General features: G+C 56.6%; 1 protein-coding gene across 7 annotated transcripts in view; it reads right to left on the bottom strand.

Annotated features, from left to right (window-relative positions):
* The window catches only part of UNKL (unk like zinc finger), a 47,607-nt gene extending 32,527 nt beyond the window's left edge, over window positions 1-15,080 (bottom strand). For 5 of the 7 annotated variants that reach the window (XR_004026779.1, XM_030798749.1, XM_030798752.1 and 2 more), the window contains exons 1-5: window positions 14,950-15,080; window positions 14,175-14,384; window positions 4,404-4,580; window positions 2,973-3,106; window positions 750-885 (exon numbers count right to left, since the gene is read on the bottom strand). Coding sequence is in view for 6 of the 7 variants with exons in the window: in XM_030798749.1 (XP_030654609.1) it covers window positions 750-885; window positions 2,973-3,106; window positions 4,404-4,580; window positions 14,175-14,384; window positions 14,950-15,026 (734 nt within the window). In the remaining variant the exon portion in view is untranslated. Of the gene's footprint in view, window positions 1-217; window positions 318-749; window positions 886-2,972; window positions 3,107-4,403; window positions 4,581-14,174; window positions 14,385-14,949 lie in introns of those variants that run through there. The other 2 variants (XM_030798756.1, XM_030798751.1) reach the window with 2 other exon arrangements.

Below are 15,080 nucleotides of genomic sequence, written 5' to 3'. Positions count from 1 at the left end.
AGACAGGGCCGCAGGGAGGCCGAGGCCAAGGCATCCAGACACCCTGTGGGGTCTGCACCCCACACCCCCCTTCTCAGGTGCAAACTGCAGACGGGAGGCAAGCCAGGCCAGGCACAACCAGAAGGCCAGGCTGGAGCAAGGAGGAGAAAGGGGCTTCAGAGGCAAGCAGGCTGTGAGGTGCCAAACCCGCAAGCCAGACCCAGGGGACAGTTGGGGCTCAGGCAGTAGGGGAAGGTCCTGTGTGCACCCTGGGCAGGGCGACCCTTGGGTTGTTGGCCCTGGGACTCAGCCTAAGGACCCGGCGTCCCAGCTGCCAGCTGTGAAGAGAAGATTGATCCCAGGTGACGACAGTGCCCGAGGCCCTGGCGGCTTGGGTGAGGAAACAGCACAGGGCCCACAGCCTGGAGAGCGTGGCTGCGACCAGGGGCACGGGTGGGGCACACGGGGGTCCCAGCCAGGCTTGGGGTCCCTCCTTCAGTGCTCCGTCCCCTTGCCTGGCAGAGGGGCCCCGGTAGGGGACTGCATGGGAGACACTGAGCGTGGGTGGGGAGGGCCGTCCCCAGGACGGACGCGTGGGCCTCCATGGCGCCTCCCACAGCCACTGTGCTTGGAGATGCCCTCACCTCCCAGGGATGATGGTGCCACAAGGGCAGCCGTCCCATGAGAACCCCGGGGTGGGCAATGCGGACCACGGGCCGGGAAGGATACCCACCAGCCGGGGTCCTCTGAGCACGGTCCCGCAGGCTCACCTGTACTGGAAGCGCCGGGGGTTACGCCGCCTGTCCCGGCTGTTGTGGTAGTGCGGGCACGCGTAGCCCTGGCGGCACAGGCGCGGCGGCTTCGGGCACTGCTCTGTCTTGTAGCTGCCCAGCACGAAGTTGGCATCTGAAAAATGGGCCACATGGTGCCTGAGCAGCGTGACTGGAGGCAATGCTGGGCACAGGAGACCAAAGGTGGAAGGACCTGGCTGTCCCCCAATGGAAGGAGCTGCAGGAGGACTCGGAGAGCGCAGACACACACCACGGCACACGCGGATGTCAAAGGACTCGCGCTCTGAGGAAGCCAAGCCCGAAGGCCACGTGGTGTGATTCTGTTTATGTGAAAATGCCCAGAACTGGGGAACCCACACAGACAGAGTGAAGCCGAGACCACCAGGGGTGGGAGGGAGTCCTGCTGTGGGTGTGCGGCTTCCTTGCTGGGGGATAAAAACGTTCTCCAACTAGATAGAGGTGATGGTTGCACAGCTTTGTGAAATGCTAAAATCCAGAGAAACACACACCCTGAAATGCCGCATGTTGAGCCTCATGCCCGCCACAGCCTCTGGGTGACAGGCACACCTCAGTGTGGGTTCACCATTGCTAACAAGCGTACCTCGCAGCGCAGGAGGTGCACGGCAGGGGAGGCTGAGGGGGCAGGGGGTATTTGGGAAATCTATTTTTCTACTCAGTTTTGCTGTGAACCCAAAACTGCTCTAAAAAATAAAGCCTATTTTTAGAAGTCATTCACTGGGTCGGACGTGGTGGCTCACACCTGTTATCCCAGCACTTTGGGAGGCCGAGGTAGGCGGATCACAAGGTCAGGAGTTCAAGACCTGCCTGGCCAACACAGTGAAACCCCGTCTCTATTAAAAATAAAAAATTAGCTGGGCATGGTGGTGCCTGCCTGTAATCCCAGCTACTCAGGAGGCTGAGGCAGGAGAATTGCTTGAACCTGGCAGGCGGAGGTTCCAGTGAGCTGAGATCGTGCACCACTGCACTCCAGCCTGGGTGACAGAGCAAGACTCCGTCTCAAAAATAATAATCCAGAATAGGCAAATTCATAGAGATAGGATGCAGGCCAGTGAGTGCAGGGGCCAGGGAGGGAATGGGGAGGAACTGCTCATAAGCAGGGGGGTTCCTTCTGCAGGGATGGAATGTTCTGGAACTAGAGAGAGGTGGCAGCTGCACAACACTGCAAATGTGCTAAATGCCACTGACCTGTACACTTAAAAATGGTGCATTTTATGTTGTGTGTATTTTACCACATTTTTTTTTTTGAGACGGAGTCTCACTCTGTCACCCACGCTAGAGTGCAGTGGCGTGATCTTGGCTCACTGCAACCTTCACCGCCCGAGTTCAAGAGATTCTCCAGCCTCAGCCTCCCAAGTAGCTGGGATTACAGGCGCCTACCACCACAACCGGCTAATTTTTTGTATTTTTAGTAGAGACATGGTTTCACCATGTTGGCCGGGCTGGCCTCGAACTCCTGACCTCAAGTAATCTGCCCACCTCGGCCTCCCAAATTGCTGAGAGTACAGGCAGGAGCCAGTGCTCCCAGCCTTACTACACTTTTTTTTTTTCAAATCAAATTCTCCCCTGCATATAACCTCATCTGTGTGCCGGCCAGGAATGTAGGTCCCACAGCCCCGAAGGACAGCCCCCCTGGTCCATGTGTTTCTGGCCAAGCTCAGGGATTTGAAAGCTGCTGTCTAGAGCACCACCCCAGAGAGGCGCAGGGCTGGGGGCTCTGCTGGGCATCCTGGTGGGTACGTGGTGGGCTGGGGGCTCTGCTGGGCATCCTGGTGGGTGCCTGGTGGGCTGGGGGCTCCGCTGGGCATCCTGGTGGGTGCCTGGTAGGCAGGGGGCTCCTCTAGGCATCCTGGTGGGTGCCTGGTGGGCGCCCCAGCTCTGGGAGAGGACGCCCATGAGTTCCAGTGGGAGTTGTGCTACCTCCTCGGCCACTTGGTCAATGGCTGGCCCCACTGAGATGCCAGTCGCTGCAGAGATTCACAGCAGGTGCGGGGAAGGCGCCTGGGCCCAAAACCCACTCAGCACCCACCCCCTGTTGGGGAGGGCTTGGTATTGGACTCCATGAGCCTCGGTTTCCCCTGATCGCCTTGCACGTAAACCGAAAGGCACGGGGAACCAAGTGGCCCGCGCTGTTCTGGCGCCCTGCCCGCCCCCACCCACCCTCAGCTGCGGCCGTGGAGTTACCTTGCCACCGGGGGTCCTCGCTCAGGATCTTCTCAATCATGGCCTGGCTGGCCAAGACCCCAGGCTGCAGATCCGGGACCCCTTCCCCGCCGCCCAGCTGGCCGTTCTGCAAGGCTTCCTGGGCCTGCAGCTCCCTGCAAGCCGAGGACACAGTGGTCACGGCTCTGCGTCCGGAGCCTCCAAAGCCGAAGCGAGGTCACTGGAGGGCACGCTCCCCTCCCACCACTGCACAGAGAGGCTGCTGCTGAAGGGTTCAGGATGGAGTCTCTGTGTGTGGCGCTCCCCTGTCCTGGCCCACAGTCCTCATCCAAATCCCAACCATTTCATTTTGTTTGCTTTGTTTTGTTTGAAACAGGGTCTGGCTCTGTCCCCCAGGCGGGAGTGCAGTGACGCAATCACAGCTCATTGCAGTCTCCATCTCCCGGGCTCAAGCAATCCATCCACCTTGGCCTCCCAGAGCACTGGAATTACATGTATGAGCCACTACACTTAGCCCCACCCAAGTAACAGCGGAGTTTTCTTTGGGAAGGATTTGCTTTTCTGCAGCCCCAGACTGTGCTGAGTTCGTTCTCCTGGAAAGCAGTGCCTCACAGCCTCAACCCCAATGAGCTGCCCTCCGGACCCAGAAGAGAAACACACAGTGAGAAGAGGTGAGGGATTGTTTCATTAGAAATAACATCCGGAGGCTGGGCGTAGTGGCTCACGCTTGTAATCCCAGAATTTTGGGAGGCCGAGGCAGGCGGATCATGAGGTCAGGAGATGGAGACCATCCCGCCTACAACAGTGAAACCCCGTCTGTACTAAAAATACAAAAAAATAACCCGGGCATGGTGGTGTGCACCTGTAGTCCCAGCTACTTGAGAGGCTGAGGCAGGAGAATGGCGTGAACCCGGGAGGTAGAGGTTGCAGTGAGCTGAGATCATGCCACTGCACTCCAGCCTGGGTGACAGAGCGAGATTCCGTTTCAAAAAACAAAAAAAGAAAAGAAAAGAAAGAAATAACATCCAGAGGCCAGGCGCAGTGGCTCACACCTGTAATCCCAGCACTTTGGGAGGCCAAGGCGGGTGGACCACAAGGTCAGCAGATTGAGACCATCCTGACTGACATGGTGAAACCCCATCTCTACTAAACATACAAAAAAAAAAAAAAATAGCTGGGAGTGGTGGTGGTCGCCTGTAGTCCCAGCTACTCGGGAGGCAGAGGCAGGAGAATGGTGTGAACCCAGGAGCCAGGGCTCGCAGTGAGCTGAGATCACACCACTGCACTCCAACCTAGGTGACAGAGCAAGAATCCGTCTCAAAAAAAAAAAAAAAAGGACTAACGTCCAGACTCAGAAAGAAATTCTGGAAGAGAGAGATTTGGGCCAGCAGAGCCCACAGCAGCAGGCAGGTGAGCCACTGGCCGAGTGCCCACTCGTGGATGCCCACTCACCTGACGTCACACACGGGCGGCCGCAGGTCCAGGGGGCCGTGCGCGAAGGCACAGTGCAGCCCGTTCTTCACGCAGTGGCCACGTGCATCTGTCTCGTGGATGCAGGTTCCTGTCTTGTAGTAACGCAGGTGGTACTTGCGTTCTGTGTCCCCCGTCGTCCGGTGCAGGTAGGGACACCTGGGGAGCAGAGAGGCACGCAATGCCTGGTTCTCATGGACCCAGAGGCAGCCCTAAGCTCCCTGGGTCCACGCCCTCTCAGCACGTGGCAAGCAGTGAATTCCCTTCCCTTCTTCCAGATTCCCGTTCTGATCAGAAGGACGGACACACTGGACGCAGCACCTGTCCCCAGATGTGGAACCGCCCAGGTACACAGACCACCACAAACCCCTAGTCGACCAGTCAAACACAGTAAGAAACACAGACCACCGCAAACCCCCAGTCAGCCAAACACAGCAGGAAACAAAACGCTGAATTTCCACAAAGCTTATCCTTCCTAATGTTCCAAATAAACTTTTAAACCTGTGTGGGAATGAGAGTTCACGCCCTGCACACAGGCTGCACCACCTTCCTGACCAGTCACGGTCACAAAGTGGGGGCCCCTCCTGCCCAGCGTCCTGCTGCTTTCAGGGACCCCAGGAGGGAGGCAATGGAGGGAATAAGTACAGGGCGGCACGGCTTGGGGGACACGAAGGGGATGGGCAGAAGAGGAGGCAGATGGGGCGGTGGGGAGCACAGGTGAGGCAGCATCACCATCCCATGGGCCACCTGCAGGCCCAGAGCCAGCTCCTGGGGAGTCACAGGCAGCTCCTGGGGAGTCACAGGCGACTCCTGAAGCAGGATGGGGCACAGTGGGGAGGGGAAGCAGCTGCCAAGCCTCAAATCATAGGCAGGCAGCAGCGACGGAGACAAGGAGACAACACAAACCACTCCAGCACTCCTGGGCACCTCCAGGTGGGTCACTCCAGAAGGAAGCAAGGGGACGCACAGAGGACCCTGAGTCATCAATGGTGTTGAGCCCCAGCTGGTCACAGAATCACCCTGAGTGGCCTGAGGGCCAAGGCATAGGATGACAGGGGCCGTCACTGCAGGTCCCCAAATGTAAGGACTGAAACCTTCACCTCCAGCTCCGTGAGGGCCCCGCCCACCTCGCTGTGCACAGGGCTGCAACCTGGGCACCAGGAGCTCCGGCAGGGATGGCTGGGGACCAACAGCGATTCAGCAACACACAACGGGGCAAACGCGGGCTTCCGTCCGCACGACGGGGCAAACGCAACGGGGTGAACGCGGGCTTCCGTCCGCACGACGGGGCAAACGCAACGGGGCGAACGCGGGCTTCCGTCCGCACGACGGGGCGAACGCAACGGGGCGAAGGCGGGCTTCCGTACGCACGACGGGGTGAACGCAACAGGGTGAAAGTGGGCTTCCGTCCGCACGACGGGGCGAACGTGGGCTTCTGTCCGCACGATGGGGCGAACGCGGGCTTCCAGCCACACAATGGGGTATTTTTCAGCCTTAGAAGGAAGGACTGGCACACTGGCTGACATCTGTCATCCCAGCACTTTGGGGGTCAGAGACAGGAGGATTGCTTGAGGCTAGGGGTTCGAGACTAGCCGGGGCAACATGGTGAGTCCCCATCTCTACAACAAATTTAAAAATTAGCCCGGCATGGTGGTGGACACCTGTGGTCCCAGCTACTTGGGAGGCTTAGGAGGATCGCTTAAAGCCCAAAAGGCCGAGGCTGCAGTGAGTCGTGATTGTGCCACCGCACTTCAGCATGGGCAACAGACCAAGACCCTGTCTCAAAAAAAAAAAAAAAAAAGGAGACAAGGAAGGAAGGGAGGGAGAGGAAAGAAAGACAGGGAGGGTGGGAGGGAGAAAGGAAGGCGGGCAGGCAGGCAGCCAGCCAGCCAGCCAGCCAGCTGGGTACAGTGGCTCACGCCTGTAATCCCAGCACTTTGGAAGGCTGAGGCGGGTGGATCACGAGGTCAGGAGTTCAAGACCAGCCTAGCTGGTCTACTAAAAATACAAAATTTAGCCGGGAATGATAGCAGGCGCCTATAATCCCAGCTACTCAGGAGGCTGAGGCAGAGAATTACTTGAATCCGGGAGGCGAGGGTTGCAGTGAGCCGAGATCGCACCACTGTACTCCAGCCTGGGTGACAAGAGCAAAACTCCATCTCAAAAAGAAAAAAAAAGAAACTGGAAAAAGTTTTAGGAAAATGCCTTACTCTTACGGACATCTAGGAGGTGAGAGGGAATACCTAAGAGAAAGCACAGACCCATTGCTCACGGATGCCCAAGGAGGGGACAAACAAGCCCCCAAGGGTCGGGTGACAAACATGGTTCTCAAGCTCATCCGAGACAATCAGTGAGCACAGCCACGTGATTACACCCTGTGCATGGGCACCGCTCTGCCTCATGCTCCAATGCCCTGGACCCACCGAGACCAGAGGATAGGAGGCAGCCAGATCCCAGAGTGCAAGAAGCTGCCCTTCCCTCAGGCATCAATCACCTGAACCCAAGGAGGGTCCACCAGACCCCCTTAACACATTCTCGAGACTGTGAGCCACGTGCATCTAACTCACCTGGGAAGCCCGTGGCCCATGCAGACCCCCCAGCTGGCGTGGATGAGGCCCGTGGATCTGCACTGCTGGCTAGTTCCCAGGGCACGTGCGAGAACCACCGGGCTTAGGAGACAGGCAGTGTACACGACTCCCTTCCAGCTTAAGGATGCAGGCATAGGTGGGGGGCCCAGAGCACAGCACAGAAACAGCTGGGGAGAATGGGAGGAACAGGCGTACCCCCATGCTGGGCTATATTGTTAATTTTTTTTTTTTTTTGAGACGGAGTCTCACTGTTGCCCAGGCTGAAGTGCAATGGCGCAATCTGGGCTCACTGCAACCTCCACCTCCTGGGTTTAAGCGATTCTCCTGTCTCAGCCTCCCGAGCAGCTGGGATTACAGGCACCTGCCATCACGCCCGGCTAATTTTTGTATATTTAGTAGAGACAGGGTTCCACCATGTTGACCAGGCTGGTCTTGAACTCCTGACCTCAGGTGATCCGCCGGCCTTGGCATCCCACAGTGCTGGGATTACAGGCGTGAGCCACCGAGCCCAGCCTAATCTTTTGTAGAGACAGAATCTTGCTGTTTCCTAGGCTGGTCCCAAACTCCTGGGCTCAAGTGATCCGCCTGCCTAGGCCTCCTAAAGTACTGGGACTGCAGATATGAACCACTGTGCCCAGATGCCTCTGAGTTTTAAAGACTGCTCTCACGTCCCAGGCCGGCCCCGGGCTTTCCCCTCGCTCCCAAAGCCCAAGCTCATCATGAGATCAGTTTAAACAGCAAATCCTACACACCCTGAAGTGAGTGGAACTTTCACCTACACCTTAGGTCCTAAGGCATTCAACATTTTAAAATTAAATATTGCAAGACAATGTTTTAATAGAAAGATGAGACTCCTGGCCGGGCGCAGTGGCTCACGCCTGTCATTCCAGCACTTTGGGAGGCTGAGGCAGATGGACCACCTGAGGTCAGGAGTTAGAGATCAGCCTGGCCAACATGGTGAAACCCTATCTCTACTAAAAATACACACATACACAAAAATTAGCTGGGCATGGTGGCACACACCTGTAATCCCAGCTACTCGGGAGGCTGAGGCAGGAGAATCACTTGAACCCGGGAGGTGGACGCTGCAGTGAGCCGAGATCGTGTCACTGCACTCCAGCCTGGGTGACAGAGGGAGACTCCGTCTCAAAAAGAAAAAAAAAGATCAGACTCCAGACCTGCCAGATACAAGCAGCAACAGTTACTCTTAGATATGGATACTTGGAAAAGTTTCTCCTCCCACCAGTTACTCACAGAATGCACAGTGGAGACCCAGCTACGCACACCCCAGACCCATCCAGACAGGAGTTCTGCACCTGCCGGAGGACAGAGGCCTGGGGAGGCCCCACAGGGCAAGTGGGAAGTGTCAGGTCTGTCAGGTGACACCGCCAAACAGAGCTCTGGAAAGAAGACAGAGGCCGGGCGCAGTGGCTCATTCCTGTAATCCCAGCACTTTGGGAGGAGAGGTGGGTGGATTACTTGAGCCCAGGAGTTCAAAACCAGCAAGACCCCATTCCTACAAAAAATACAAAAATTCAGCTGGGCATGGTGGTGTGCGCCTATGGTCCCAGCTACTCTGGAGGCTGAGGTGGGAGGATCACTTGAGCTCAGGAGGCGGAGGTTGCAGTGAGCCAAGACCACGCCACTGCACTCCAGCCTGGGCGACAGAGTGAGGCCCTGTCAAAAAAAAAAAAAAAAAGAAGGACAAAGCCGTGTGTCAACCTGGAAAAGCTGCACCACAGGAACGGGGCAAGCCCGTTTTTTCTGAGAACAAGAGACCCAGGGTGGCTGTAGGGTCACAGGGCAGGAGCGCTCTTCTGGACAGGGGCGGGCTGGCAGATGGCCACTGGTTCCTACACAGCTGCAAGCCACATGGATTTTTTTTTTCCCAATGAAAATGGGCCTAGAGGCTGGGCATGGTGCCTCACGCCTGTAATCCCAGGACTCTGGGAAGCCGAGGCAGGTGGATCGCTTAGGTACTCCGGAGGCTGAGGTAGGAGGATCAGCTGAGCCCAGGAGGCAGAAGTTGCAGTGAGCCAAGATCGAGCCACGGCACTCCAGCCTGGGAGACAGAGCCAGACCCTGGCTCAAAAGAAAAAAAAAAGATGGATCCTGGAGAGGCCCGGGGTCCCGCGGGGCGCCTTTTCTATTTCTTTACCACAATCTGCTTAAAGAGAAAAGCAAGCGCCCTGCCCCTCAGTGACAGGCCCACAGCCTCAAAGCCACGCCCACATGGGAGCTGCCCCGCCCCCACGTCCAGGACAGTTCCCACGGGGGCGGGGCTTCACACGTGACCCGGGACAGCCAATCGCGGGCTCGCTGCGGAGAGGCGTGTCCCGCAGAACAAAAGGCCTTTCCCGAGCGGGGCGGGTAAGGGCCGGGATCCCACTGATGCCCACAGGACCGGCACGGCGTGGCGTGCAACAAGGGGCGGCCACCCACCTAGGAAAAGGTGCACAGTGGGGGCACCCACAGGGGCACGCACCGGAGGGGTGCCCACAGAAGATAAGGGAGGACGCCGAGAAGTGACCTGGGGGGCCATGGGATGAGGAAGAGAGAAGAGAGAACAGCAGAGGCTGGAGGAGGTCACCCTCCACGGAGGGAGGGGTGACGGCAGAGGCGCCCGCAGGAACTGGTGCCGGTGGGGCTGCCCCCAGGAGGGGCTGACAGAGGCAGCAACTGAGCAGGCAGGGGTGAAGCGAGGTGGCAGCCTGCCCTGGAAAGGAGATGCCAGCAGAGGGGGGGCCCTCCTGGGGTCCCAGTCCTGCTCTGCCCCACAGCTCAGCCCCAGAGCCTCCAGCCACAACCAAGAGCAACGCCTGACACGAGCTAAGGGTCTCTGCTCTCTGATACACATTCATGTGTAAAATAACAGATTATAGTATCAACACCCAAATAGAATTTTTTTTTTTTTTTTTTTGAGACGGAGTCCTGCTCTGTCGCCAAGGCTGGAGTGCAGTGGTGCGATCTCAGCTCACTGCAACCTCTGCCTCCCAGGTTCACGCCATTCTCCTGCCTCAGCCTCCCGAGTAGGTGGGACTACAGGCGCCCGCCACCACGCCCAGCTAATTTTTTTGTATTTTTAGTAGAGACGGGGTTTCACCATGTAGGATGGTCTCGATCTCCTGACCTCGTGATCTGCCCGCCTTGGCCTCCCAAAGTGCTGGGATTACAGGTGTGAGCCACCGCGCCCAGCCAAAAGAGAAACTTCAAAAACCAATGAACTAAAGAAAAGGAAGGCCCTGTCCTTATTCTGAACGTTCATCTATTTACAAATTCCGAGGCAACCATTAAGGAGAACCATAACGGGAACTTCAATAGGACAAACTGGCTATTCCCTTTGTTCAGCGATGAGAAAGTCCCACTCCCGTCGAATGAAGGGTAATTACGGAGGAGAGAGTCCCAGGGGAGGCAGCCTGTCAGACGCTTCCTAAAGGGCTGGCCGAAGTAAGTCATTCACACGCTACAAAGAAAATCTTAAATAAAATAAGGAAATTTCCTTATTATGTGTGCATATACCCAGGATGCATCCAAAACAAAACACCAAAAAGGCATCTCAGCCTCACTTACCACCCTCAATTATAAACTGTAAGCCATTCAGACAGCAGGCTAATATTTTTGTAGTGATGTTATGGAACTGCTACTTGAGCACAGCTTGAAGTGACCACCTAGAGGCAGGCGCTTACCGCACGACTGTCCGTCCCTGTAAGAACTGGATACCACCCTGTGCCTACCAGTGAGGCTGAGTCCACACCAGGACACCCAGACTCCGGAACAAAAACAGTTAGGAGGCCGGGCGCGGTGGCTCATGGTGGCTCATGCCTGTAATCCCAGCACTTTTGGAGGCCGAGGCTAGCGGATCACCTGAGGTCAGGAGTTCAAGACCAGCGTGGCCAACATGGTGAAACCCGTCTCCACTAAAAATACAAAAATTAGCTAGGCATGGTGGCACATGCCTGTAATCCCAGCTACTCAGGATGCTGAGGCAGAATAATTGCTTGAACCCAGGAGGCAGAGGATACATGAGCCCAGATCGCACCACTGCACTCCAGTCTGGGAGATAAAGCGAGAGCGAGACTCCATCTCCAAAAAAAGAAACAGTTATGAAAAGATGCTTTCTCGCTGGGTGCAGGGCTGCACAGCGGTAATCCCAGCACTTTGGGAGGCTACGGTGGGAGGACTGCTTAAGCCCAGGAGGTCGAGGCTACAGTGGGCTGTGATGGCACCACTGCACTCCAGCCTGGGTGACACAGCAAGACCCTGTCTCAGAAAAAAAAAAAAAAAAAAAAAAGAGAAAAAGACGCTTTATCTTTATGCATTAAAAGCATCACCTGGCCAGGCACGGTGGCCCATGCCTGTAATCCCAGCACTCTGGGAGGCCAAGGCGGGTGGATCACCTGAGGTCAGGAGTTCGAAACCAGCCTGACCAACATGGAGAAACCCCATCTCTACTAAAAATACAAAATTAATCGGGCGTGGTGGCGCATGCCTGTAATTCCAGCTACTTGGGAGGCTGAGGCAGGAGAATCGCTTGAACCCGGCAGGTGGAGGTTGTGGTGAGCCGAGATCACACCACTGCACTCCAGCCTGGACGACAGAGTGCTGCCAATCAGTGCCCCATATTCAACACTGGAGTGGGGTCAGACAGGCTGCGTGCTCGTCTTCACACTTCCGGGATCCCTACACCAGAGTTAGGCAGCAGTGGCCCTACTTGCAACTCAGGATCCCAGGTCTGGGGACATAAGGGGCTTGACCAAGGGAAATTAGGGGCTGAGCCCAGACATCAACTAGACAAATACCTGCCTTTGAAAGCCCTATTTGCAGAAAACAGTGGCTCAAAAAGCAATTCAATTATGCACTTTCAGAACCACCTAGAAGTACATCACCATCCTAACCAAAATGGGCTGACTACATTATTTCAGGTTTAGGCACCAACCTGCCTTAATAACACTATGGCCGGGTGTGGTGGTTTGCACCTACAATCTCTGCACTTTGGAGAGGCCAAGGTGGGAAGATCGCTTGAGGCCGGGCAACACAGTGAGACTCCATCTCTACAAAAAAATAAAAAATGAGCCGAGGTGTGTGGTGGCTTACACCTGTAATCCTAGCACTCTGGGAGGCTGCGGTGGGAGGATCTCTTGAGTCCAGGAGTTTGAGACTGAGACGAGCCTGGACAACGTAGCAAAACCCCATCTCTACTAAAAATACAAAAAAAAATTAGCCAGGCGTGGTGTAGAGAGTCTATAGCTCCAGAGGCTGAAGTGGGAGAATCACCTGAGCCCAGGAGGTAGAGGCTGCAGTGAGCTGAGATCGTACCACTGCACTCCAGCCTGGGGAAGCAGAGTGAGACTCGGTCTCAAAAAAAATAATAATAAATAAAATAAAATAAAATAAATTAGCCAGGAGTGACAGAACACTCTTGTGGTCCCAGCTGCTCAGGAGGCTGAGGCAGGAAGATCATTTGAGCCCTGGAGTTACAAGTTGCAGTGAGCCATGTTCGTGCCCCTGCACTCCAGCCCAGGGGACAGAGCAAGACCCCGTCTCAAAAAACAAAAACAGCCGGGCGTGGTGGCTCATGCCTGTAATCCCAGCACTTTGGGAGGCCCAGGCGGGCAGATCACGAGGTCAGAAGTTCAAGACCAGCCTGACCAACATGTAGAAATCCTGTCTCTACTAAAAATACAAAAATCAGCTGGGCGTGGCCGGGCACTGTGGCTCACGCCTGTAATCCCAGCACTTTGGGAGGCTGAGGCAGGCGGATCACGAGGTCAGGAGATTGAGATCACTCTGGCTAACACGGTGAAACTCCATCTCCATGAAAAATACAAAAAATTGGCCGGGCGTGGTGGTGGGCGCCTGTAGTCCCAGCTACTCGGCAGGCCGAGGCAGGAGAATCGTTTGAACCTGGGAGGCAGAGGTTGCAGTGAGCCGAGATCGCGCCACTGCACTCCAGCCTGGGTGACAGAGACTTTGTCTCAAAACAAACACTATTTAACTAATGTGCAATTAAAAACATTTCAGTATTTAAAGTTTCTAGCATCCCTAAAAAAAAAAAAAAAATTAAAAATGTATCCCCTGGGCTAAGCACTGTTGAAAAAATAAAGGAAAACAGACTTCACACAGGTCTCCGCGCTGAAAGCAGCCTTCAACGGGAAGGTCCCTGGAGAATCAGCTCCTTCCAAAAGATCAGGGGAAGAAGACTTCAAGACCGCAACTGCTGCCATCTCACCGCTAGGGAGGAATGGACCACCCTCCGCCCTCCACCCTCCGCCAGCAGCCCATAGGAAGCAAGTAGAACCTGATACCACCTCCCGCCAGTCTGTGAATATAAAATCTGACTTGTATTTTCCCTGCTTTCCCATTTTACATACTTCAAAATAAAGACATCTGTTCATAACACTATTAGGAAAGTTGTAAAAAAAAAAGAAAAAAATAAACCAGAACAAAATCTTGATTTCTTAACTTTAAAAGTGCTACATAGGGGCCAGGCATGGTGGCCAGCACTTTGGGAGGCCAAGGAGGGAGAATCACCTGAGGTCAGGAGTTTGAGACCAGCCTCGCCAACATGGCGAAACCCCATCTCTATTAAAAATACAAAAAATTAGCCAGGCATGGTGGCGGGTGCCTGTAATCCCAGCTATTCCGGAGGCTGAGGCAGGTCACTTGAACCTGGAAGGCAGAGGTTCGAGACCAGCCTAGCCAACAGGGAGAAACTCTGTCTCTACTAAAAATACAAAATTAGCTGGGCGTGGTAGCACATGCCTGTAATCCCAGCTACTCGGGAGGCTGAGGCAGGAGAATCACTTGAACCTGGGAGGTGGAGGCTGCAGTGAGCCGAGATTGTGCCATTGCACTCCAGCCTGGGCAACAAGAGTGAAACTCCGTCTCAAAAAACAAATAAAAAAAAGTGGGAGGTGAAGCAAAATTGGTTTGAGTCACACAAGGATCACCCCTAAAACACACATAATCCCTCTGGAACTGGCCTGAGAATAGGAAATGCCTCCCCAGCATCCCTGGTCACTAGAAAACTTCAGCGTATAATTACGACTCCCTCTGCAGGGGCCAGGTATGGACACCAAGGCGTCCGCTGAGGGTCCCGGCCGCGTCCCCGGGTGGAGGCCCCCCACCTCCGCCCGGGCAGCGGCGCCCCCTCGCGGCCGCTTACTCGTCGCCGTCGGGGCACACGCCGGTGGCTTCGTTGTACTTGGAGCAGTACACGTCGGGGCTGTAGTTGAAGGTGCCGTCGCGCCTGCGGAGGGGCCTGCGGCGCCGCTGGTTGAGGAAGTGCCAGTGGAAGCAGGTGAACGGCCGGTGCTGCGCGCACTTGTGCTGTGAAAACAGGGGGCACTGCTCCGTCCTGAACTCCTTCAGGTACCTACAAACACAGACAGCGCCGCGGCTCGCTTCCGGCAGCACCTCCAGGGACTCGTGGGCGGTGGGACCCACCGGCGTCAGGCGCCCCAACCCCAGGGCCGACCCGCACTCTGATTCCTGGCGGGCCCCAGGCGCTGCGTCCACCCCCATCCCGACTCCAGACGCGACCCTCACCCGACCCCGTAGCCCAGGCGCTGACCCTGGTCCCCAAGCCCAAGCGCCACCCCGGACCCTGGGCGACCCGCTGTGACCTCAGTGTCGGCAGCCGGAGCAGAGGGTCCCGGTCCCCGAGCCCAGGCGCAACCCCCAACCCCGGGGCGTTCCTCCCTCCCCAGAAGCGCGTGGACCCCGGAACCAGGTGCCATCCCAGACCCTGGGCGCCGCGCTCCGACCTCAGGCGGAGGCCGCCGAGCGCAGAGGGTCGTGGCCCCCCCAGCCCAGGCGCGGCGCGGAGGCCGGGGGGCGCGGAGGCGGCGAAGGGGAGGCGGAGGCGGTGCGAGCCCCGGCGGGAGGCTCCGACCTGCACCGGGCGCGGGCGGGGGGCCGCAGGCCGGACGGGCGCTGACCTGTAGTGGGTCGGCTTCTCAGTCTGTGGGGGGGACCCGCTCAGCGCCGCCGCCGCCGCTTTCGAAACCGACGGCATTTTCAGTCAAAACAATGCAGCGCGCATGCGCCGCGCCGGCGCCCCCGCCCCCGG

This window comes from Nomascus leucogenys, chromosome 18 (assembly GCF_006542625.1).
Source record: "Nomascus leucogenys isolate Asia chromosome 18, Asia_NLE_v1, whole genome shotgun sequence".
Taxonomy (NCBI): Eukaryota; Metazoa; Chordata; class Mammalia; order Primates; family Hylobatidae; genus Nomascus; species Nomascus leucogenys.
This window is presented reverse-complemented; position numbering and strand designations above follow the sequence as displayed.